Genomic DNA, 25,326 nt, shown 5'->3' on the forward strand with positions numbered 1-25,326 from the left:
TCCTTTGATTTTATAACCCAGTAGTATTATGTGTATGTTTTGATTTCTAATTAATGCAGAATATTATATGATTAGGATACTGTAGCGCACTTTATAACTGTTCACACATGCACAGTGTCCCTCCTTATGGGAAGATTTTATTCCTCACCCTATTGAACTCAAGCATGGCCACGTGACTTGCTTTGGCCAGTGAAATGTGAGCAGAAGTGACATGTGCCCTCTTTGGGCAGAAATTTTAAGAGTTAGTATGTGCTTTGATATACTTTCTTTTCCTTCTACCAAAAGGCCAGAAATACTTCAGATAGAGGCTACTCCATCAGCTTGAAGCCAGGAATAAATTCTATGTGGAGGAGAGTTATGGCCCTCAGAGATGGACATAAACCTTTACTGCTTTAAGCCATTACAATTTTGGAGTCATGTGTTACCAGAGCATAACTAACCTATCCCTATCTTTGAACATTACATACATTTGGAACGAGTAAACCCTTACATTGAGAGAGTGTTGCCTAGGAGAAGGCCATTTGAATTAGTAAGAAGTCAGAGTTGTAGAATATTTTAAAGAAATCAAAACTTATTACTTCCAAATCTAACAAGAACCTAATCAGAGTACTAATTAGTAGTTATGCTCTATTAAAAAGGTGAGACTTTGGCAGAATCTATCTAATTAAACAATGTAATCTGTAATGCAATATTGCAATGGAAGAAGAAATGAAAGATGTTGGTGTGTCATTCAGTTAAGTGGTGTGCTATTTCACAAGTCCATCGCTGAATGACTGGTCAAAGTGTGTAGGCTAAATGAAGAACGTGTAGCTAGAGCAGAAGTGTTGGATTGGGGCTTGGGGTGATTACTAGATGGAATGATGGAGAGAGTGAAATATATGTAGTAACTTGAAAAACAGGGAGGGTATTGGAATGCCACTGCAGAATTACACCCCATAATTTAAATGGTTGACTTTCAAGCAATGCTTATTTTAGAAGCTGTGTAATGTTACTCTAGTTTTCAAATAAATCAAAGCTGTGAAACTCAACAGAGGACTGGGGGACTAGAAAAAACTCTAGGGATTAATTTTTGTTTATTGGCCTAAAATACTTGTTGTATTTTACATGAAACAAAGTCTCACCAGAGAAAGGACACCCTGAAGCAAGGCGATTAACACATCTAAATTTGGTTAAGAGAGCCTGGATTCAGAGCCTTAAGAGTGGAGCTTCACAAGGGATTAACTTCTCCGTGTGTACTTCATAATTTTGGCAGTAAATGCAAACAACTTAATGTTCATCAGAAGGGACTACTTTGGTGTAAACATTGGGGAACATGACAAAATTCACGATGCAATGTGTATCCTTCCTTTTGTCCAAAGCGGTAATTCAGGGCCAACCAGAAAGCTTTGCAGGATTTCAATATGAATGAGAGGCACCTGTGACTCTGAGGACATTGAGCTAATGAGAAACGGTTGAAAAGGCTGCTGTTCAGCAGCACCCAGGGTAATTTCCTCAAAATCTTTCAGTGGTTCTCACATTTCACTTGGGGCCAAGCAGTACAAGGGGAGACGTGGTTAGAAATGATCAATGAGCAAGGAATGCCAGAGAAACTGAATGGCCTGGAAAGAAACTGGGAAGTCTCCCAGTTACAGAAGAAAGTCAGTAAAATAGAGCTTGAAGGTTGAATGCAGGGCACGGAGATGAACAATGCCCGAGGCATGGCAAAAGGATACACCAATGCCAACAGAGCCAGCCAGGAAAGACATGTGCAGGAAAAGTAGGACAATCGGAGCATGAGTCCTGCCAGGTCAACACTGAAAACATATTTCAGAGGTGAGCCAGAGTTTTAGAATGTTTCAGAGACCCGAGAGTATATGGGATGAGATGGGGTCGAGGGAGTGGGAGAATGTTTGGGAAAGAAGAGAATTGTACAGAAATCAACTGAGTAATGGTTATTGACGTGGTTGAATATGCCTAACTCTTAACATATTCCTGTATTTTTTTTTTTAATTTTTTTCCTCTAATTCAAGGATTAGGAATGTAATCTGCCTCAGGCTCTGAGTCGTGAGTGTGTGTTGGGCTATGGAGAGAATCTACACAGTTAGCAGTTAATGGGAAATATTTGTTTCTCCCTGAGTAACCCGGCACCAGCCAGACCTAAAGGTTACTAAAAGGGATACAAAAGGTTCCTGAATCTTCTCCTTTAAATTGAGGGCAGAGCCTAGCTCCTCACAATTGCGTCTCCTTTTAAAAGATGTCTGATTGTGGGAGCAGGTGCTCAGAGGCTGCCAACGAGAGGTCAGCAGTTCATCCTGGACTTCATCCAGTGTCTGTATTACCAGGGCTATGAGAAGGCTTCTCTCCCCACGAAGCACAGAGACTCTCCTGCTCAAAAGGAAGAATTCTGCTGATCATGGAGGGGTGGGAAGAGCTTCTTCAGACTCCATTACAGAGGTCCAGGTCTTAATGGAACTATTGTTAAGCATGCGAGTTTAAAATAAAAAAAGATATACTTTGTTGTATCTGTTTACCACTTAAAGGATTTGAGGAGACACACTAAATGGATACACATATAACAGAGACATTATAATAAACATAAAAGATGTAAAGTGAGCTAAGGAGAGGATGGGGATGAGGGAAAGGCAGGCTAAGGGAGTTACTGCCATTGAACTCTAAAATTAGCTCAACTTCTTGGCATTCAAAACACATCAGGAAACACAATGGCTATATAGTTCTCACGGTCTGATAAAACTAAGCATACTGGTTCCTTACGGAGAGACAAGACTTCCTCAGACTCTAAATTCACAGATACCTTCTAGATAGCTCTCAAATTCTCCTGCTTCACCCCATCATCATTGCCACAAACCCAGCCCAAACTCCTGGGACCTCTTACCTGGATTACTTTAATGGTCTCCAATCCCAGTTTTCTCCAAATCTTAGCCTAGCCTCCGTACCACAGAAGTGGTCTTTTAAAATGCATATAGGAGATCGTATCTCAATGCAGAGACTGAGATACAACTGACAGACATTACTGAGATACAACTGACAGACATTATATTAGTTTTAGGTATGCAACACAACCATTTGATATTGCAAAATGATGACCGCAATAAGATTAGTTAACATCCATCAACACACATAGTTACAATTTTTTTTCTTATGCACATCTCATTGCTTTAATGACAAAGTCCAAAATCCTGAGTGCTGCATACAAGGCACAATCTGGCCCCAGCCTACTTCTCCAGCTTAATGACAATATAGGTCTCGGCCTACACTTTTCCCTACAGGCTCTCTCCCCTCCTCTCCTCCTCTCCCCCTCCCACCCTTCTTTACTAGCTAACTCACACTCATTATTTTATACCGGGCTATCCCATAGGTTTTACCCATCTGACCCTGAAGTCATTTAAGTTTGTCATGATGCTTTTTTTTTTTTGGACCGGATCTTAGCATAGGCCAAGGTGGTTCTTTAAGGAATGAAAACTCTATATAGCAAAATGGGCTGAGCCTCTTTGTGCATTCTCAACTATTAGGTTCTTTTTCATAAATATCAGTAGCTTCTAACAACTGGTTAAGCAAATTAAGGGATATAGAGCCATTCCCATAACCCCACTACCACTAGGTGTGGAAGCAAGTGTCAGACTGAATTCTATGATGCACTTAAACATTTATGCGCAAGTGGGTACAGAGACAGTCATATAATAGGTTTTGGAAGCTCAATAATGTCCAGCTCTTGGCCCTTTCAAGGTCACATCCTCTAAGAGAGATTTGCTTGAGGAAATGTGACAGTGTTCTAGTCCTGGGATGCTGCTAACCCTAGTTGGGTTTAGGAAATGAGTTCTCTAAGTCAGTGGCTGAGCGCAGGCCTGGTTCAGAATTAAGCCTTGGGCTCCATTCTGGAGGTTAAAGGCTTTCACATAAAGGTGGAATGCTTCCCTCCACATCTTAAACACCACTTATTGATCTCCTGAAAAATAATTTGTAATGTTCATTGAACTAACTAAAGAAGGCTGGTGTTAACTGAAGATAAAGATAACTGTTGGGAAAGGCAGTCTTTATCATCCCCCACTTGGCTGCGTAAGAATGGGCCTGGGGCCTGGAACTCTGCTTTACCAGGAAACAAAGAGCCCACCCAGCCTGTGCCGGGCTCATCGCCTCTCTTGGTTCCATCAAACAGCCCCACCTCTTTTGAACCTTCAGCCTCCTGTCTGTAGCACCTCTTTTTTTCTCATCATATAGATATATTCATCTCTTCTTTTAACCCATGACTCCCTTTAGCTTTTCCCTCATGTTTCTTCAATCTCTACTTTCCTATCTTCTGTTGACCAACCATCCACAGACTGATTTCTGCCTCTCTTGCTCCCCATGAAAAGCCTCTTGCCCTAGTCACTTAGAATCAAGTTATTTTTTCGGTCTGAAGCATTTACAGAGTTGCATATTAACTAAGGTAAGTGAGGATATGCTATGGAAATCAACTCTTTCAATTTTAATGGCATTAGCTAATAAAGGTTTACTTTTTGCTTATGTCATAATTTACTCATGGAAATATTCATGGTCACTGGCCTTCCAGGGTGATGCAGGGACTTAGGTTCCTTTCACCTTGTGGCTCCACCATGCCCTGGGGACCTCGGGTCCTCAGCTGGACCTCTGATCTGGCGGCTGAAGAGCAAAGAGTGCAGAGGACCGTGTGGATTGTTAGCAGGGGACAGCCCTGGAGGAGAAATAGATCACTTCCCCTCTTACTCCATCGGCCATACACAGCCTGCACGGGAGGCTGGGAAATGCACTGTGGCTTTTGTCCAGCTGGAAGAAGAAACTGCTGAGCATACAGCAGTTCTTCACCAAAGCTTGCCATTCACAGTTTTCTGAAACTGTCTCTCCCTTGTCCACCATTTTCTCCTGGTTTCTGTCTTCAAATCTTGACTGATTGTTTTTTCAGTCTCCTTCACGGCTCCTCTTTCTTTTTTCCATCCCTCCATGTTGGTATCCCCCAGCATCTATCTCCTGACTCACTTCCCTTTTCACTACATTATTCTCCCTCGAAGATTTCATAAACAACCAGAACATCTATCTCCATCCTTTTGTTCATACCCCCATGTAAAACTACTCCTCCTCTTACAAGTTCCCATCTTGATAAGTGGGCATCTGCTCAGTCACTGAACCAGAAAGCCAGAGAAGTGATCCTATATTCTTCCCTTATCCTCTATAGCTGAGGTTTCTCAGCCACCACACTACTGACATTTCAGGCTGGGAGCTGTCTTGTGCATTACAAGATGTTTAACAGCATCCCTGGATTCCAGCTACTAGGTGTTAGTAGCTAACCCCTGCCCCCCCGCCAAGTTGTGACAACCAATAGTTGTGACATTGCCAAATGTCCCCTGGGGAGGGAGGGGGTCACCCCCCCACTGAGACCTGCATTATCCAGTCTTATTGATTCAATCATTACACTATTTATCTCCTCCATTCCATTTTCTTACCATTAACTTTATTAAATTCCACATCTTGTGTCTGGATTTCTCCAGTTGCCTCTTATCTGTCTGTGGCAAGTTGGCTGACCCAACAGTTTCTTTGCTCAAATCTTCACTGTCACCTTCCACTAAAAAAAAAGGAATACTTGTTTTTCAGCCCCTCTTCGAACGGCCAGGCAACACCATTTAGCCTGGCAAATCAGGTTTGTGGAGAGGGTGACAGTTGAACTTAAAGGTTCCAAGGCTTTGGAATCATCCAGTTTAAATCGTGTCTCAGCCTTATCGCTCTGGTAGTTGTGCAGCTTTAGGAAAGTTACTTAAATTTCTCTGGGCCCCATGGTAATGCTGGGATAACAATAGCACCAACCTTATAAGATTATTGTGGAGATAAACAAGTTAAAATGTGTAAAGTGCTTAGTGCTATACCTGTCTAAATGTAAACACTGGATAAATGGTGGCTATGATACAGGAATGGCAGCGATGATGTAATCGCTCTATTCCTTGCTAATCTCAAAGGTTACTACTTCACATCCTATCCTCAACCACAGTCCATTTTTTAGGACTCAGTTTAGGGGCGACTTCTGGAAGTTTTCTCACACTTTTCTCTCCAAATTACAAGATGTTACTTGTTTTTCTCCCTCACTAGGCTGTGAACTTCAAGGCAACGACAAGATCTTTCTTTATATATTCCCAGGACCACCACAAGTGCTCAATATACATGAAATGCTCTGTAAAGGTATGTTGATTAAATCAATAAGTGAATGAATATTAGTAACATGCACCAGCCTTGCCAGAAACTTCTCTCCCATTTGGCAGCAGCGGGAAAGGGTGGACCTTTAAAAATCTTCGGACATACCAAGTGTAAATGAAACACAAATCAACCAAGTGAATTTTCAAGAGGAAATTTATCTCACAAACCTGGCAACTCCAGCCAGCTTTTAAGTAAATGGAAGCTAGGGGCAAAATTATTCTTAGGGTAAAGAGTAAAACTATACACGTGACCCCAAACTTTGCAGACATCCTTTAAAAACTGTACTCTAAATAAATGCATCGAAATTTGCACAGGAGAGTGGTAGTGGGAAGTGTGAACTGACAGAGAAGTCACAGTGTAAACACTCCATTGACATAGACAGTCATGAGCAAAATGAGGCTTCTGGGACTTCCCTGGTGGCACAGTGGTTAAGAATCTGCCTGCCAATGCAGGGGACACGGGTTCCAGCCCTGGTCCGCGAAGATCCCACATGCCCCGGAGCAACTAAGCCCACGCGCCACAACTACCGAGCCTGCCCTCTAGAACCACGACTACTGAGCCCGCGTCCCACAACTACTGAAGCCCACACGCCTAGAGCCTGTGCTCCGCAACAAGAGAAGCCACCGCAATGAGAAGCCTGCGCACCACAATGAAGCACAGCCCCCGCTCACCACAACTAGAGAAAGCCCGCGCGCAGCAACCAAGACCCAACGCAGCCATAAATGAATAACTTTACAATAAATAAATTTTAAAAGTGAGGTTGCCTTGTGGTTAACTAGAACTTTTAATGACACATATGCTTTTTTTCACCTGTCCAGTCTCTATTTGGCAGACTGTCAATAAATTGAAAATACCCACAATTCTAGGGAAAAAAAGAAAAAAGAGCAACTATAATTCTAAGGAGTTCAGTGTTCACACCCGGGTCTCTGAGGAGGTCCCAGCCACCTCTGGTTTGGTGGTGGCTTTCTTCCCGGGTTTTGGACTCAAGCATCTGTTGTTTGCCATTTAACCAACTCCAACCAAGATCCCCTTTTCTAGATCAAAATTTATTAGATCACCTCTTCTTGAGTGCTTCCTAAGTCAAATCTTACTAAAAAGTCACTGGAAATGAATTGCTGGAACCTGAGAAATTTCTTAAAATGTCTTCAAGAAAAACATTTCTTTTCCTCTTAAAAACAAACAGGGGCCACATTTAATACGCGAAGAAACCCATTCTTGAAAAGGTACCTTTTCATCTGTACCACCACAAGTCTCAGTAACACGTGTGGCTTTCTCTGATGACTACAGCCCTTCGAGACACTGGTGACTCCCATTCTCCTCCCCTGGATGCCCTGAAGTGACACCAACACGGGACAGCCAGGGGTCGCCCAACAGGTGGTCCGCCGAGCGCTCTCCAGGTGAGAGCGCCGCCCGCGCTCAGGGCGCACCGCGAGGGCGTCCACGCGCCCTGGCGCCCCCGGGGCAGCGCTGGCTCCCTAGAGAGGGCCGGGGCCTGGCTGCTGGGAGGGGGCGAGCGCCCGGTTCCCGTCGCCTCCACTCCCGCCTCCTCCGGCTACGCGTCCCCTCCCCTTGCCAAAGCTCGGACTCTCGGGGTTGCCCTTATTGTTGGCCGCGTCTGTCACTTTGTGGGCCGGGTGACATGAATGGATGGGCTGGACACACCTTCCAGCCTTCTAGAAAAAAAAAAAGTCTGAATCTGCATAGAGGGCGGGAGGGACTCCCCCGGCGCCCCCAGAGCCAACGCCGCGGGCAGGGGAAACGCACAGCTCCCCCCTCCCACACTCACTCCTCCCCTCCTTTAAAAAACCGCCCAGCCCAGAAAATAATATCTCTCCCTACCCGCCAGCGTCCGCGGTGCTCTCGCCTCCTTTCCCGGCTGAGCGCGCTCCAGCGTTGCGGGAGGCGGCGCGCGGGGCGCGGGTCCGGAAGCGGGCGCGCAGCGGTCCGGGGCGCCGCACCATGCTCCCGAGCGCCGTGGCGGCCCATGCCGGCGCCTACTGGGACGTGGTGGCTTCCTCCGCGCTGCTGAACTTCCCCGCCGCGCCGGGCTTCGGCAACCTGGGCAAGAGTTTCCTGATCGAGAACTTGCTGCGGGCTGGGGGCGCCCCGCCGCACAGGCTACCACCGCCCCCGCCCCACGGCCCGGCAGCAGCTCTCGCCGCGGGCGCTCAGGTCCGGCCCCTGCCCGCCAGCCCGGTTCCGCTCAAGCTGTGCCCCGCGGCAGAACCAGTCAGCCCCAGCGGGGCGCTCTACGGCACGCGGTGGGCGTTTCAAGTGCTCAGCCCCTCGGCGGACGGCGCCAGGCTGCCGAGCCGGGCTCCGGCGGACCGAGACTGTGCCTTCCAGCCGTCAACCCCAGGTGAGTCCGCTTTCCCCTCCCCAGCTGCGCGCGGCGCTTCTTGGCCTAAGGATCCCGAGACCTGGGCGCGCCGGCCCTAGTGCGCAGGAATCCGCCCGGGCCTAGACCTTTCGAGAGCATCTAGAGATTCAGTGGAGATGCCGCCTCGGGGGTGAGGAGGGCACCACCACTAACTCTGATTTTTCCTCCCCTTCGCGTACCACCAGCTTCCTCTCCGTCCCCTCTTTCTACAAGTGGTAGGGCTGCCTTGAATTTAAGGCCTTTTCGAAGAAACTCTGGAGGCACCTCCTGGCATTAGCCGAAAGGGCAGCCCCGGTCCTGAGATCTCTGGGTTCGCAGGACCAGTTTCACGGGGTTTCCCAAGTTCAGCGTCTCCACCCGCCCGCTCCTGTCCCAGAGGCCGCGCGACACCCTTTCCCTGGAAAGTTCTTGGCTTGGAGAGCCTCGCTCGGCGCGCTTTGGGGGCTTTTGCCTCTTCAAACCGTTGCGACGGTCGAGGCGGTTGCAGAACGCGCGCAGAGATCTTTGGAAAAAGAGTTGCGCAAAGTTTTGGCTTTCTTCACTCTTACATTTTGGATCGCTGAGACTCAAGAAAATCGAGGCTGGCTTTTTCTTAGTGCTGAGCTGGAACAGCCTAATTGGCACCTGGAGTAGGAAGTTCGCCAAAAAATGAGAATTTACCAAAAGAAGGGCAGTTTTGGTTTGCTTGTTTTAATTCCCGAATAAAACCTAAGTGTCGTGACTGGGAAGAGGATGCGGACAGTTTAGTCAATATATTAGCTAAAGCTTACGGGAGGGGCTGCCGAAATTGGCAGCGAGAAAGGGAAAGCCTCTTAGAGACTCAAAAACTGAGATCCAGTGGATTAATTTTTTTTTTTTTTTTTTTTTTTTGGCTTGCGTCCTTTGACGATCTTAACTCATTCTTTAAATCCCGGTGGGTTTGTCCAGAATGACTAATAGACGCTTTTTCAGCAGATTTCATTGTCCCACCAAACTGCCGAATCAAATTTATTGCTAATGGCTTTATAGAATTGAACATGTTTAGAACCTGTCCTGGTCTTTCAGTTTGAAATGGTTACTAACAGAATGGGACAAATATAATTATATTAGCACCGGTCTCATTCACATAGTGTAAAACCTAAATTCTAGGCAGCCTTTTCGCACCCTGGGAGAGGAACAAGTACAGTTAAGACACAGTTTATGTGCCTTGGAAATTTGAGCCACTCTGTTCTTTTTGAAGTATTAGGAAAATTAGAAACGTGTAAAGCAGGTTCGTGTAGACAAGAGCTGGTAAATAATGACTCATAAAAATAACATTTTCAAGAAGATTTGGTGATTTGTATAACTTTTGGTGGTTTGCCATTGTGTTCATAGAAGCTGTTTTTCAAGAATTCTTAAGTTGCTCTTGATCATGACTGGCTCCTCAAAAAAGTTAATTTTAACCTTTGTAGATTTTACAGGTTAAATTTAAGTAAACCAAATGCGAATCAAATGCAGACATTTCAATAACTGAAAAATAATTTTGTATACCTATTCATTTTCATTCAAGATGTTACAATTATTGGGTAAAGGGTTTCCTAACTACGTTATTTTTATTTTCAAGAACATACTCATTCTTGTACACTTATTAAAGTATCAAAATGCAAAAATGCTTTTTGGAATAATTGAGAGTATAAGAACTTAAATTTCACTTTGAAGTATTTTCATATAGCTTAAGCCTATATTTTTCCTATTTTTTTTTCAGTCCTTATTGAAAATTTGATGTTTTCCTAGGTTAATTTTTATTTGAACAAATAACTTTTTATTTCAAAAAACTCATTCTTGTGAAGAGTGCATTTAATTTTTGAAACTCAAAAAATATCTTAAGATTAGAATCCCATAAAATTGTGCCCATAAATATGCTGCTTGAAGACATTTTAAAAAAATTTTGACAGAGAATATAGCTTTCTGAACCGTGCTCCAGTTTTATTTAAATGACAGATTCTTGCCCTACCAAATGTGGAAATTCTTTTGTACTGTGTAGAATTATGAAGTTATAATGAGTGCTGACAATGTTAGCTATCACCTGAAAATTAGATGAGGATGAAATAGTGATTGACGTTCTGTAAAGAGTAGAAAGGAGATTTAGAAAAGCTACTGTATTCAGAACGATAAAATACTTCTTTCTGAAACATCAGTGAACAACCAGTTCTAATCCTTTAGACACTAACTTAGGAGTGGATCACAAAATGTGATTTTTAATGATTTTGGTGTATTTGACTACTCATTTTTTTCTCAACTTAATTTGTTGAGTGCACCAGTCTAGATGTTGAATAAGAAAACCCCGGAGTTCTTTTTAAGGGCATTGGTGAAAGACAGCACCATTTAACCAGAGGATTTATGCCACTGCATGCATTTCGGCTTCATTATTTTTGTTACCCACTATTAATTATACCATATAGTTCATTCATTCAGCAAATGCTTACTGACTGTCTCCCATGTGTTCAGACTGTTCCAGGCCATTGGGATAATCAGTGAACAAAACAGATGACTGTCTCTGCCCCTGTGAAGCTTATAGTCCATGTTCTGTCCTACTTTATGGTTTACCAAGCATTTTCATAATTGTTAGCTGCTTTAATTCTCATAATAGGCCAGTTTTTTCCTACAAAGATTATTCCACTTCCTAATTTTGTTTTTGTCTGAAGTATCAGTTTAAACATCTGTGGTCTTGTGAAAGAGAAGAAAATTGCCCCAAATCTCCATATTCCTTGGATTCGTTTTTCATTGAATGTGAGAAAACTAATGAGGGCTTATGGGATAACCAATTGCATGTATCACAATAATAAATCAGGCTGGGATCTTATATCTGAGCCCATAAGGAAAGAAATTGGCCTTCCCCTTCCCCCTGTCTGAAAGGTGGTGACAGTAACACAGGTTTACAGATTATGGATGAAAGTTTAGCTTTTGACGGAGAATATAGCTTTTGACAGAGAATATAGTACTTCATCCCTGAAAACTGGCAAGCCTTTAAGTATTTAGAGCGAGCAAAGGAACATTCCATAGCTGTATGTTGTCAAGTTGTCTATATAGAGTAGTTTAAAAACTTAAAAAATCAGAGGGCAGTCTTCGAAGTTTGAAAGGAGCACGTTTAGTGTAATAACAGGTAGTTGAGTAGATTCACCTCCAGGGGTTGTATGTGAAAAAAAAGAATTTTGGATATTATAGTTTATTAATGAAACCAGGTTTTTCAAGTAAATCCTAATCATCAGAGGTCCTCCCCAAGAAGTTCACTAATGTCATTACTTGGTGGCTATCGTGCTAGATTTAAATATCGATGTTTTTGTATATTAAAGAGGGTCCTGAAATGTAAAAAGCTGAAAATTTAAAATTTCTCTTAGTTATGCCACCAATGTCCTTCAAAGTAAGTGGAACAAATAGCCTTGCTTTTCAGTAACATTTGTTATGTTAAACATTTTAGAAAGTGTTTGAAATGAAGATAATTTCCTGAATATAATTTAGTGATTATTAAATCTACTCCTAGGGCTGCATATAAAAGGCTTAGAAAGCAAATGTTTATTCTGAAAGGTTGAATTGAACTGTTCTTTTTTTAAAGTAATTTTGTCGAGTAGGTTGTACTATGTAGTACAGAAATGGAACCACATCCATAGTATTTTTTTCTGGTACCCCTGTAGGGCTGTTAATTAACGTGTCACGTGCACTCTGAGTGTCTTGTCCACCTCACAGTGCCAGTTACTCTTGACCTATTAATCCTTGACTCTGTCTTAAACTACTTGCACTTACGTTTTTTTTTCCAACTGGTAGTTTTATCCGCTTTCACTGAGATACCCTGAAAGTGTGACATAAAATAGCTTCTCTTACATCTTAGGCACTTTGGAGAGGGAGAAGAAGATGAATCTGTGCTCCAGGTGGGGATTCCAGTCCAGCTGAAGACTGCGATTTGATTTATGAAGCCGGAGTTTGTCATTTATTTTTGCTGACGCTATGCTCTAGGTTTGTTTTGGCAAATTAAAGTCACAGGATCTTGACTATTGATGATACTGACCCAGAACCAGGACAAAGAGAATGGGGGATCCAGAAAAGGATAATGATGGGACCCATGCTGGTAGTTCCTTGCTCAGGCTATCGCCCCAAACATCCTTTGGTGGAATTTGTAGATAATACCAAACAATATTCTTACTACACCTGTACTTTTTTTTTTTTTTTTTTTTTTTTTGCTGTACGCGGGCCTCTCACTGTTGTGGCCTCTCCCGTTGCGGAGCACAGGCTCCGGACGCGCAGGCTCAGCGGCCATGGCTCACGGGCCCAGCCACTCCGCGGCATGCGGGATCCTCCCGGACCGGGGCACGAACCCGTGTCCCCTGCATCGGCAGGCGGACTCTCAACCACTGCGCCACCAGGGAAGCCCTACACCTGTACTTTTACAAATAATCTGCTCAACATATCTTTGGGTTTATATGAAGATATTAATAACTTTTACATAGTTCATGAGGAATCAGCTCTGAACAAATTGTTATAGGGTCCCCAAGTTCATAAACTTCAGGTTCAGGAAGTTCTTGCAGTGACGAGAACCAGTAGGATTAAGAGACAGTCCTTTTACTTCTGGTTCAGATTGAGAAAACCACACTCCCTCCAAAATAATGTCTGAGTTGGAATTACAAAAGGGTAGCAATTTATGTGCATTTTATTTGCCTCTCACTTTAGCACCTATCCCTCTCCCAATCCCTAAAATATGCTTCTCTACTTTGCTTTTAACAGCAAGAAATTTCAATCTGTTAACATGTATTGAAGCTTTATTGCTGAGGTTTAATAATCAAATAGGAGTAAATACAGTAGGCAAGTAGGAACATTTTAGAATTTCTCCCTTAACTCTTACTCACTTTAGGGATTTGAGGATTATTTTAAGAGGCACAGTGGTTTGAATGCCCAGAAAATTGCGTACGGATTTATGCAGAAGTAAATGTAGGTTCCAGAGGGTTCGGGGTCATGTCAGGAAGCCAAAGGATGTCATATGTTGTGGGCAACTTAAAAGAATTGGCAACGGTGATTTTTAGCTACTTTTGTTTGCCATCAATGTGGCTCAGTTGTGGGACCCAACGCTGTGCATTAGAGTCCGTTGTATTCCTTTTGGAGTGTGCCTCCTCCATCCTGTTCTTGTGCCCACCAGAAAAAGTCCCTTTTTGCTCTAAGAAAACATCTTACGGTTAGTTTTGCTGCTGAACAATGATAGAGATGGTATCAAGTTGAAAGTAAGGGAAGCAACATAAATAATAGCTGTGTTCATAAAATACTTTTAGCTTCATTGCTATGAAAGTTTTTACAGAAGCAAAAATGTTATCGTCTTTCAAATATTTAAACGAATGTGTGTTTGTTTTTTTTTTTTTTTGAGTCATAAATGTCTTAATTCTCAAACTCTAAGAGTTAACAAATCAGCCATTGGATCATGTTGTGAGACTGGTTTATAATGTGTCTGATTCCTGAGGCAGATCTTATTTGTTTGGTATCCTGCTTATTTCGATTTAGTTTTTAACTTCTATAATTTGAAGTCATAATGTAAGGTTTTTGTTGGATTCATAAAAAAAGTCACTGATAAGTTACCATTTATTTCATATTTCTATGTAACCTTGCTTTATAAGGTTTTTCTGAAGTCTTATAAGTCATTAATCAATAGGATTATCAAATATTTTGCATAAGAAATGTGTTTTTATGTTAGAGTTGGGGGGTAAATACCTTATTTTCTCCTCAACCTACTTTCCACCACACTATTTCTCTTGCTGATATCTCCCGTAATTTTAGAATCCATTTTATACCTTTTGGGGAGGCTTGATTTGTAGCTCTTAAAACAGTGTTTGTCCACTTAATCGTGGGTTAACAGAGGCCCTAAATAAAGTTTTTTACCTTAATTACTGTCATTTTTCTTTCCACAGTGAAGGTACACAATTTTTAAGTCAAATTAAAGATTAAAAACAATTTTTTAAAATTTAAAATTAAAAAAATTTTTAAATTAAAAACAATTTTTAATCACTTTGTTTTCATTCAAATGCACCTGGAGTCCGTCAGGAATAAAAAGGGAAACTGTAGAAAGAAACAATATGATTTTTATCCAGGAATGCTTGTTAGAATCCTTCTTTAAAGACTTCATTAGATCATGCTTCCATTTTAAACTTTCTTAGTAAGAAATTGGATTTTTGCCTTAACGTATAATATGCTTACCAGATCCTTGTATATTTTATTCCAAAAATATTTTATTTTACTTTCAGTAATGTTTCCACTTTTAATGAAATCTCTCCCTTTCATTCTTTTTAGCCTCCAGTCAATACTTGACTTGGCAATGCTGAGTGACTCATCACTTTATATAAAGTTACCATAACTGATTTTATCTTTAATAACGTTATTATTTTGTCAGCCAGCTATTAGTTGGGAGTATTTCAGGGGCACACTCTTTGTAAGTTATATGAACAGTAAACTTAAGGCACTAAAATTCTCTAAAGTCAAAGATCAGGAAGCCTCTATGTTTTTAGACTTTTGTTTCAGAATCAAACAAAGCATGGGGAAAAGGAAAGGAAAAAAAATCAGGTCTTTTTCTATATATTGCTGAATATTTAATTGCCTTCTTGTTTATAGGTATTCCAAAGATGAACTAGGTTTTTCCCTTTTCTTTCACGTGTTCAGGCACCACGCATGCCATAACAGCCTTGATTTCATTAGTTCTAAGTGGCCATCAGAAACAGTGGCCATCCTTAAAGATTTAAATCCCTAATACTTTCAAAATTAAAATATGTGGAGGAATTATTCTTTGAGAAGATTTATGTACGTTAAAAGAGAATAAAAACCATGACTGCTGGTGAATTTTTTTAATAGACTAACCTAGGACTGGATTGAGTTTAGGTGTGTTGAACCTACCCTAGAGTTACATTGGGTCTGAAACCAAAAGACAGATTCTTCAAAGCGGGAACAGAGTCATTTCTGTTTGTCTACGTATTTTCTATAGGTGCTTTCACACTACACATTGAACAGCTGCAACAGAGACCACATGGCCTGCGAAGCCTAATGTATTTACTATCTGGCCCTTTACAGTAAAAGTTTGCCAAAACCTTTTCCAAAGCATAAATGGCAAATCGAGTCAATTTTAAAAGAATGTATAGTTTTCTGAGCTGGTTTTAGCAGTAATTCTTTAATTTTAAAGTCTAGATTCACATCTAAGGTCTTTAAATTACTGATTATATAATCCTAAGCAATTCATGTAACTGCATTGAGCCTCATTTCAAAATGACCACAGATGTTAGGCTCACCATTTGACTTTCAGCCACATACCTCAAGAGCCCATTGACAACATACAGGGAAAGATGTGAAAGACAGCTTTCCACCCTTCCACCATGAGTAAAATACATACTGGAAAAGGGGTATTGCTGCGAAGAAACCATCTCACAACTTAGAGGCTTAAAGGAACAATTTATTATTTTCTCTCACGGTTTTGTGGACCGGCAGGGCGCAGCTGGGTGGTTCTCACTTGGAATCTCATTGCAATTAGAGGTCAGCTGGGGCTGCCATCATCTGAGGGCTCAGCTGGGCTGGATGTCCAAGATGGATGTCTGTTGACTCGCTTGGCTGACAGGGATGCTGGCTGCTGATGGGGTGCTCAACTAGAGCTGTTCCGGCATTCACACTTGGATTTTCCAAGGGCCTGGAGCTTCTTATACCATGGCACCTGGGTTCTGAAAGGCAGAGTTCTAAGAGCAACATTCCCGGAAACCCAGGCAATAGCTGTAAGTCTTCTTACAACCTAGCTTTGGAAGTTCCAGAATGTCACTTCTTCCATATCCCTTGGTCAAGCAAGGCAGCAAGACTATCCCAAATACAAGAGAAGGGGAAATAGAGATGGCTGTCAGTGGGAGGAGTGCCAAATAATTTGCAACCATTTAAAGTGTGCCAGGAATTAATCACATATGGTGGTAGAGCTGGGAACTCAAGGAGCCTTTATTGAGGATTTTAGAGGTTTGAGAGCTACAGGTACTGTTCTGCCATGGTATTCTCTTCTGTGACACTGACTTTATAATAAAAAGAGCAAGGGATTTCCTCAAATTTTGCTCATTTTTTGGAAGCTGTCTGATGAAGGCTCCTTGAAGGGAGAGGCAGCTGTCTAATGAAGACTCCTTGAAGGGAAAGGCACTACTTTTGATAATTGCAATGAACTAGAACCCCACAGCTTGAGGAAAAGCCAGACCCCACCCCCTTGTTGGTGTCGTGAGGACAGAAGAGAAGATGCTAGTGGGAGTGTCCAAACAACTGGTCGTTACCTCTTGCCACGCAGCATGTGACCACAGTAGAATCCTTCCATTTAGCCCCTGTATATTCCACTACAGCCCATCCACTACTGCCAGGTGATTTTTTTTAATGTAGCTTTCATCATATCATCAAGCTATTTAGGAAAACCTTAATTATCCCCATTTGACTATCAGATCAAATAAAAATATTCAGTTTGTCCTTCAAGACCTTCATTCCATCAATTGCATTTAGCTCCTCCAGCCACCTTCTTTTTTTTCTCAGTTATACATATATATATATTCTTTTTCAGATTCCTTTCCCTTATAGGTTATTGCAAAATACTGAGTATAGTTCCCTGTGCTATACCATAGGTCTTTGTTGGTTATCTATTTTATATATAGTAGTGTGTATCTGTTAATCCTAGCCTTCTAATTTATCCTTCCCCACCGCTATCCCTTTTGGTAACCATAAGTTTGTTTTCTGTGTGTGTGAGTCTGTTTCTGTTTTGTAAGTAAGTTCGTTTGTATCTTATTTTTTTTAGATTCCACATATAAGTGGTATCATATGATACTTGTCTTTCTCTGTCTGGCTTATTTCACTTAGTATGATAATCTCTAGGTTCAGCCATGTGCCTGCAGATGGCATTATTTCATTCTTGGCTGCGTAATATTCCATTTGTGTGTGTGTGTGTGTGTGTGTGTGTGTGTGTGTGTGTGTGTATACACACACACACATATACGTATACACCACATCTTCTTTATCCATTCATCTGTCGATGGACATTTCGGTTGCTTCTGTGTCTTGGCTATTGTAAATAGTGCTGCTGTGAACATTGGGGTGTCCAACTACATTCTTTTTTTTTTTAAACATCTTTATTGGGGTATAATTGCTTTACAATGGTGAGTTAGTTTCTGGTTTATAACAAAGTGAATCGGTTATACATATACATATGTTCCCATATGTCTTCCCTCTTGCGTCTCCCTCCCTCCCACCCTCCCTATCTCACCCCTCCAGGCTGTCACAAAGCACCGAGCCAATATCCCTGTGCCATGCGGCTGCTTCCCAACTACATTCTTAATGTTCACATCTTTGGCCTTGGGCCAGCAGTCAGGCTGGTCTCCTTAACCTGCCCTGGGTGTCACCATCATCCTTGCCTTCTTTCCTTTTGTTCATGCCACCTTTCCTTCCTGGAATGCCTTTCTCTTCTTTTGCCATTCAGATACTTTCCAAATCAAGTTTCCAGATCAAGATGCTTTTCCTGCTTAAAGCCTCATTTGACAAAGCCTTCCTAACAATAATAACTCTTTTCTTTGTTCTTGATAGTATATTTTAGTGGAAATGTGGACCATGCTGCTGCTTTTTATATGCTGTCTTACAATCGATCCCAAATTATATAATAGTGGTAGGAATAAAAGCTAACATTTATTGAGTGCCTGCTGCACGTCAGGCATTTTTTTGTGTTCTTTTCAGTGGCCTCATCCTGGTTATACATTATAATCACGAGTGCAACTTTTGAAAAATAATGGTATACTGGGGGGCCCACTCCTCGCCAGCATGATTTAGCCCAATTGGTGTGGGGCCTGGGCATCTGTATCTTTGAAAAGCACTCCAGATAATTCTGAGGTGTATTCAGGGTTGAGAAACATTGGCTAGGGGAACACACAGTACTATGGTTTTTAGATCTCATGGCCTTGGAAAATGCCTCAGATTTTATAGGACAAAACTGAATTTGGGGCTTCCCTGGTGGTGCAGTGGTTGAGAGTCCGCCTGCCGATGCAGGGGACACGGGTTCGTGCCCCGGTCCGGGAAGATCCCACATGCTGCGGAGCGGCTGGGCCCGTGAGCCATGGCCGCTAAGCCTGCGCATCTGGACCCTGTGCTCCGCAGCGGGAGAGGACACAGCAATGAGAGGCCCGCATACCAAAAAAAAAAAAAAAACAAAAAACTGAATTTGGCATATGAAGATACTTGTATTTCATTTATTTGATTAGCAGATTCAGACCTGTAAGGTACGGAACATTTAAAGGTAGAAATTCTTCCAGGGAGGGAAGCCATCCTTTTTTAATCTGTGTCATCCCAGCACACGGTGCATAATGTGGCCCTTGATAGATATGCAATAAGTATTATTTGCGTGGAATTAAAAGGACAGAATCAAACAAGTAGACTCTGCATTTGCTTTATCTTCTCGTGAACTGTACTAGAACATTAAGACCTTTGTTTTGCTGTCTCTGAAGTACTCAAGGCAAAAATAAATGCAGACTTCTCTTGTTTTCTGATGAGCAGAAAGGTAAAGGATGACTTAACTTGCTTAGCCTTGTGATGGAAGGCAAGTTTGCACGTGAATCACATAAATGAATTCCGTCCAGGTTGTGTGATAAAATAAATCACACCTTATTCATAAGTGTTATTTCTTAGGTCTTACTACTCAAGACAGATGGTTGTCATTCTTTAGAGTCTTTGGCGGGAGGTGGGGTGGGTCCACTCTATTCTTTATAGTCAGTTCAATTGTGTAGTATTTCAAGGTCAGGGGTTTAGATTTCTTTATTCCCGGTGCCATGTGCCCAGCACTTGAAGGAGGTCGTTAAAACCATCCTTTTGAAATTATTTAATTCTCTGTTATTCTTTCCCAGAGGTATTTTTTGACCTTTTGCTTGCCTTTGTAAGACACCTTGGAACGTTTTCTCATTTCTCCTCGTCCTTCTAAAATATGCTGCCCAGTCGGCATAGCATCGCGGTAGCTCCTGAAATTTATTTGAAGGTTTTATCAGTGGTCTTTAGGATCCGTCCTTTGAAATGTCAGCACAGATCAGTCAATACCACAGTTTGCTATGACAATAAAAAGAATGTGGTTTCACCCCATGTAGATACACTCTGTTCTCCATTGGTAAAGAAAAATGAAAATAATAAAAAACAATTTAAAATGTTTTGCTTGCTTTCTAGACAACAGAATTTTGAAAATAATTTTTCTGTATCTAGGCTTGTAACCACCCTTGACTGTGGGATGCTTTTGTCAGAGAACCGTGTAGTTAAGTTAAAAAGAAAACAAACCAGGCCAGTTCACCATTAAGTTGCCTCTAAGTTCCCATCTTCATTAAACATTCAAAATAATTAATAGGTAGTTTGATTCTGTGTCTTCAAATAAGTCAGAACATCTGATTAAGAAATGAAAAGTTCATGAAGTTTTCTGTGAATAAGTGATTTTAGCCATTTGGATTCAGACAGTCTTGTTCCGGAAATTTTAAGTCATTTGTTTGTAAGAGATTCCCACAGAACCCAGAAGGCAGATTTGTTGGCAGGATACAAAATTTGGAGTATCCTGAAGTGTTGTGCTGAGGGAACCTAACATCACGCTATAGAACCTGACAGTGCATTTTTGCCATAGGGAAAGCCGTTCGTTTTTCTCTTATGGAAAGCTGGGGAGATGTGGAGATGTCCATTTTCTGGGTTCCATCTCTTACTGGATAACTGGCAGTCTGTGTGCATGACATCCTTATCCCTCATGGCTAATAACTACATACTGTGCTAAAATATCTGTGTTTCCCTGGTCTTTTAAAAAATGTGCTGAGACCCGTCATCATCACATTCCAGATGCTTGCCCATTTGAGGTTGAATATTAATGAATGAAATAGCAAGTGTTAAATGCATAGCCAGTCCAGTGCCTGTGTATAGGAGGTATTCCGTAAATAGTATGATCATAAATATTGTTCAGTACGCCTAAAATGAATTGTTTCTCTCATGATAAATGATAAAGTGACTGCATCTAAATGATACTGATTGGCTTTGAAATGCATATCATCTGCTTGAAATTGCCTTGTTTTCTGCCCTTTTCAGAGCTTCTTCAAGGTAGTTCTTAAGTGGTTTACAAAAGTTTTAATGCATCTGTTAACTCGTCCCTTTGTTTTTATCACACTTGAGTTTCTGTTTTTGCTCACCACTTTAAAAACCATGTGGTTTACAAACACTTAAAAGTGTTACACATGTTTTGAACGCACTACATTGTTTTAAATGGCTATTTCCTCACACCATTCAACATCCCTGCAGTCACATGCTCAGCTGGATGAGCATTTGACTTATGTCCAAGTAGGAGCACATAAAAAAATGGAGCACTTAATTGGAATTTCACAGTGATTTCTACATAAACCAGCTTCAACAAGGTGTATTATGTATGGAAATTAGGAATTGACTAATCTGTGTAAATATATGTGTGTCAGTGAGGTGATTTTAAAAGGTGAAGAAATGCTACACGGTGGAACTTTAAGCCTGGTCATGTCACATGTAGTTCTTTAGCCACTAGAGTTGCTACTGTAGACAGAATGTCATTTTGATTACAGCTTTACTATATTTAGATAGGATAATATAGAGCACTGTAACAAACTGTTCTATTAAAACCTTTTCTGGTTAAATTTAACACTAAGATCCTATGTCTCAGAACCTCATTTATCATCACAAATGAATTTAATTGAACACTTGTCTCAAATGAACCATCCATTTTTTAAAAAATTCTTTATTTTTTCATTTTAGGGCCATAGGGTTAGACTGAGAAACATTTTGGCTAGAAGAGTAAAATTTGTAATTTGTCCATGTCCTGCATTGTTATTTTAGTAGTATCACTAATGTGCTTATTTTCTACACTAGATATTGAGCAAAAACATTTCTTTTGTGTGTATATTTCCAACTGTCATGATAAATGCTTACACACATGTATGTAAATGCAACATGGCTCAGCCTTTTTCTTTTACCTCAATTTCAAAAATGCCAAACAGCACAATGGCCATAACTTAATTATCTACAGAGTGTTTAGTTTGGAGGTGAAATAAGTTAGTTAACAGAAATACTTGAGAATAGACATAATGAGGTAACTTTTATACAGGGAAATGTATTTCCACATTTCAAAGTGCTTCATAAACTCATAGAAACATTAGAAAATGTAACTCTGCCTAAATAATGCCGTACTCTTATAATTTAAGATGTCAAATTCAGATAAAGTGATTTATCATTTCTATGATGGTTTTTCAGTCAGTATTAGAACAACTTATGATAACAATGAAAATTTTTTAAAAGTTTCATAGAACTTACTGAGCACCAAAGTGGGTCTCCTTTTCATACTATGCTTAGTTGCCATATTTTCAAGGTAGCATTAAGACATTTTATTATTTGAAAATCCAGATGTTTAAAAACTAAAAACACTGACATTGACAACTTTCCATCATATTATAGAAAAGACCCTGCATTATGATTAATTTGCAATTCAAAGACATTAAGGACCATGAGACCATAAAATTCTTATATATACTTATATACTTATTTTGAAATATCCTTCAAAGATACTGGTAAAATAAACACTTATCATTTGGTTAAAATATGAGTCTGAAATTACTGTGTTCTTGAAAAAGACATGTATTTGTAGCAAAATAATATTCACTGTATATGATTAAGAAAAGAAAAAAGTTTCCATTGAAAATGAAGGGAGAGTAGTAAAAATATTTATTTTCAAGTCATGTTCTAGATTTCAGGGTCCTCTGTTATGGAAGATACTACGTTTCAGGGTGTGTCAGGGGAGCAGGGAAGAGGTTAATTCCTGATTTCCTATTTCTTAGTTTTAAGATCATTCATTTATTGAACATTTTTTGACTATTTAGAATGTGCCATGCACTCTGCTGGGTATGTGATGGTAAAAGCAAGTTGCCCACCTAAAGAAATATCACCCATATTTATATTGTATTAAACCCCACTGTACTAAAGGACATGTTGTATCTAAGGTACTAAACCAAAGCCTGGCATATAGTAAGTGCTCAATAAAGAAGAGCCATTAATATTCTGTGACATCCTTTATAGCTATTTTTCATCTACTGAGGAACAGAGTGTAAAATTTCTTTATTTACAAAAGTAATAATAACTATTCCGTGTATATGAATTGAAAATGTTCTGAATAGAATAGTTTAATAAAATGAGAAGAGCAGAATTATATGGCAACTCCCTATACTATAAACACAAATGCTTTCAGGTTGATATCTCTTGAGAGTAAATGTTGTTACTATTCTCAAATACTTTGAGTCATGTAAAAGTGATCAGAAAGACCACTTTTTGTTATGGAATTGCTCAGTAAATTAACTGTTATCAGCTTTGGAATCTAGCTATCTATATATTTCAAAGAACCTTCTGAAAATAAGCAGTAGAGTAATACCACCTCTTAAAAGAGTAAACTGAAGTGTGTAACATCCAGATTGTTTCTTGGTAAGTATTATATCCAGAGCCATGCTGTTCAGTGTGAAAGCCTCTAGACACATGAGTCTATTTAAATTTAAAAAGAACTTAAAGTAAGAATTCAGTTACACAGACATACTAGCCACATTTCAAGTGCTTAGTGGCATATGTGACAAGTGGATACATATTGGACAGTGCAAGTAGAGGACATGTCCATCATCACAGAGAGTTCTCCTGGGCAGTGTTGCTCGAGGTTATATTAGATAAAGGACTATTTGATATCTACTACTTATAACCACACAGAAAACGAATGACTAAGTTTGATTTTGATAATTTGATTGTTTACACCACAGCTTCCAAATCTTGATTAAATTATTTAGCAAGCTCGTTGACAGGTAAAGCCTGCTTTAAAATGACTTTAATTCCAGTAAAAGTTTAACGAAAGCCTCAGAAGATGTAGTGCTTTACTCCATGACTTCGGGGAAATTGGAATTTTGAATACTGTCTAAGAGATATGGCTAATCCGTGTGATCAACGCTTTCTCTGCAGCGCCTTCCAAGCCTTTTTTTCTGAGCGCCCCGCCATTCTACTCGTCGTGCTGCGGTGGGTCCTGTCGGCGCCCTGCCTCCCCCACTGCTTTTCCAAGTAAGTTTTTATACTTCATCAGCAATGCCTCAGTTACTCTGTAAACCAAAGCAGCAGGATTTAATGTGCTCTGGAAAACTAATTGGTAATGCAATGGCAAGGAGATAATTCCTCACTAAAAATCACAGCGATCCTATTCAGGAGGTTTCCAGAGATTTATCAAACCTCAGCACACTGAGCGATTGTGAGTGGCTTCTAATGGCATTGAAACCCAGGGCTGACACACCAAGGAAAACAACTTATTTTCCATTTGATGTAAAAGATCTCAGAGGGACCCATTTGGCTCTTTCTGAAACATGTAGCAATGCTCATTTAAAGAAGAAGAAAGGAAGGAAAGAAAGCTAAGAAATTGTGTAAAATTTCCATTCAACTGCAAATGTGACACAGAAAGTCACTAGGTATCCATGGAAAATAATCAAAAATTGTCAAGATTGTAAAAGGAGATAAATACCTTCTCTTAAGATCTTTAAGAAAACCAACCAGGGTTGTAGGAAACGTTTTCAAGAGAACTTTTCAAACATTACACAATTGTAATAGTGTGCAGGGTAGAGGGAGAATGACAACTTTCAAAAACTTGAAGAGCACACACACACTCTCACACGCACAAAGAAAAAAATGTCTAACTGAAAATAAAAAGAAATAAAATTCACCTGATCTTGAGATTTCTAGGTCAGCTAAGAATCTGTAGACAGAGGATTTGAGTTTATGATAAAGAAGTCCAGAGGAGGGGTGCATTTATCTCAGCTGCCCAAGAGAAAACATTGATTCAGATTAACAGCTCTGTCAGGTGAAAAGTGAAATAGGGGTAGAGTCAGGTGGAAGTCCAGAGCTGTATCACGGTTGAATTCAGATTCCCTGTTGCCTCTCTGCATGTGTTTTATGAATGTTTCAGGAGAGCAGTTGCTCAACAGAATGATTCCTGACAAGTGAGGCAGCAAATGCTGGCCATTTAATGAGCTGCAAGCTTCTGAGCATCTCTTTAGGGGGCTGATACTTTCCCACAGAGCACTTTACATGGCCGGGACCCGGCCACAATGGGTGACAGACCCGTGACCAATCGTCACTTTCACTTGACTCATCCACACGCGACCTCACCACGATTTTTCACTGTGCAGATGAACTTTCGGAACCATTTCACAGGGAAAAGGCTCGGGCAAGGGTCAGTTGCCCTTTTGTATGGTCATAAAGCAAGGCTCTGTGTGTCAGTCTTTTCTCCTGTCTCACATTCCAAGTGAATTTCTGGACACCATTTAAAGCACTTGGCTGAAAAATAAAGCGGTGAATGAAACTGACTTTTATAGACTCATTCTAGCTCATCTTCCCATATAACCCTGTCCACCTGAAAAAGGATTTAGTGGATGAGCTGAGTGTATACAGGACTTGCTGAATACATAGGGCCCATTGTCCACTGTGGGGATTGTTTATTAACCAGGACTGATACACTATTTTGGAAGTGACCTATTAATTGTCCATTTAACTAGAATGTATTGATTCAAATAGAAAAATAGAAACCATGACTAAACCTTTTTCTCGCTCCTTCAAGGTGGTCTCCTGTGAGGATAATTGAAAACTGTTGTACAGATTAAGGAGACATTTATCACCATATATTAGAGTATCAGGAAAGGATGCCTGGAGTAGAGACTTAAACCCCAAATATCTGA

The 25,326-nt window shown here is 40.7% G+C and overlaps 1 protein-coding gene across 2 annotated transcripts in view; it reads left to right on the forward strand.

The window, feature by feature from the left end:
- The first annotated feature begins 8,042 nt into the window (after window positions 1-8,042).
- DBX2 (developing brain homeobox 2) overlaps window positions 8,043-25,326 on the forward strand; it is a 40,785-nt gene continuing 23,501 nt past the window's right edge. The window contains exons 1-2 of one of the 2 annotated variants that reach the window (XM_079938011.1): window positions 8,043-8,554; window positions 23,570-23,665. In XM_079938011.1, coding sequence (XP_079794137.1) covers window positions 8,155-8,554; window positions 23,570-23,665 — 496 coding nt within the window. In that variant the 5' untranslated portion in view covers window positions 8,043-8,154. The remainder of the gene's footprint in view (window positions 8,555-23,569; window positions 23,666-25,326) is intronic. The other variant, XM_079938012.1, reaches the window with a different exon arrangement.

The sequence above is a fragment of the Stenella coeruleoalba genome (assembly GCF_951394435.1).
Source record: "Stenella coeruleoalba genome assembly, chromosome: 11".
NCBI classification, from domain to species: Eukaryota; Metazoa; Chordata; class Mammalia; order Artiodactyla; family Delphinidae; genus Stenella; species Stenella coeruleoalba.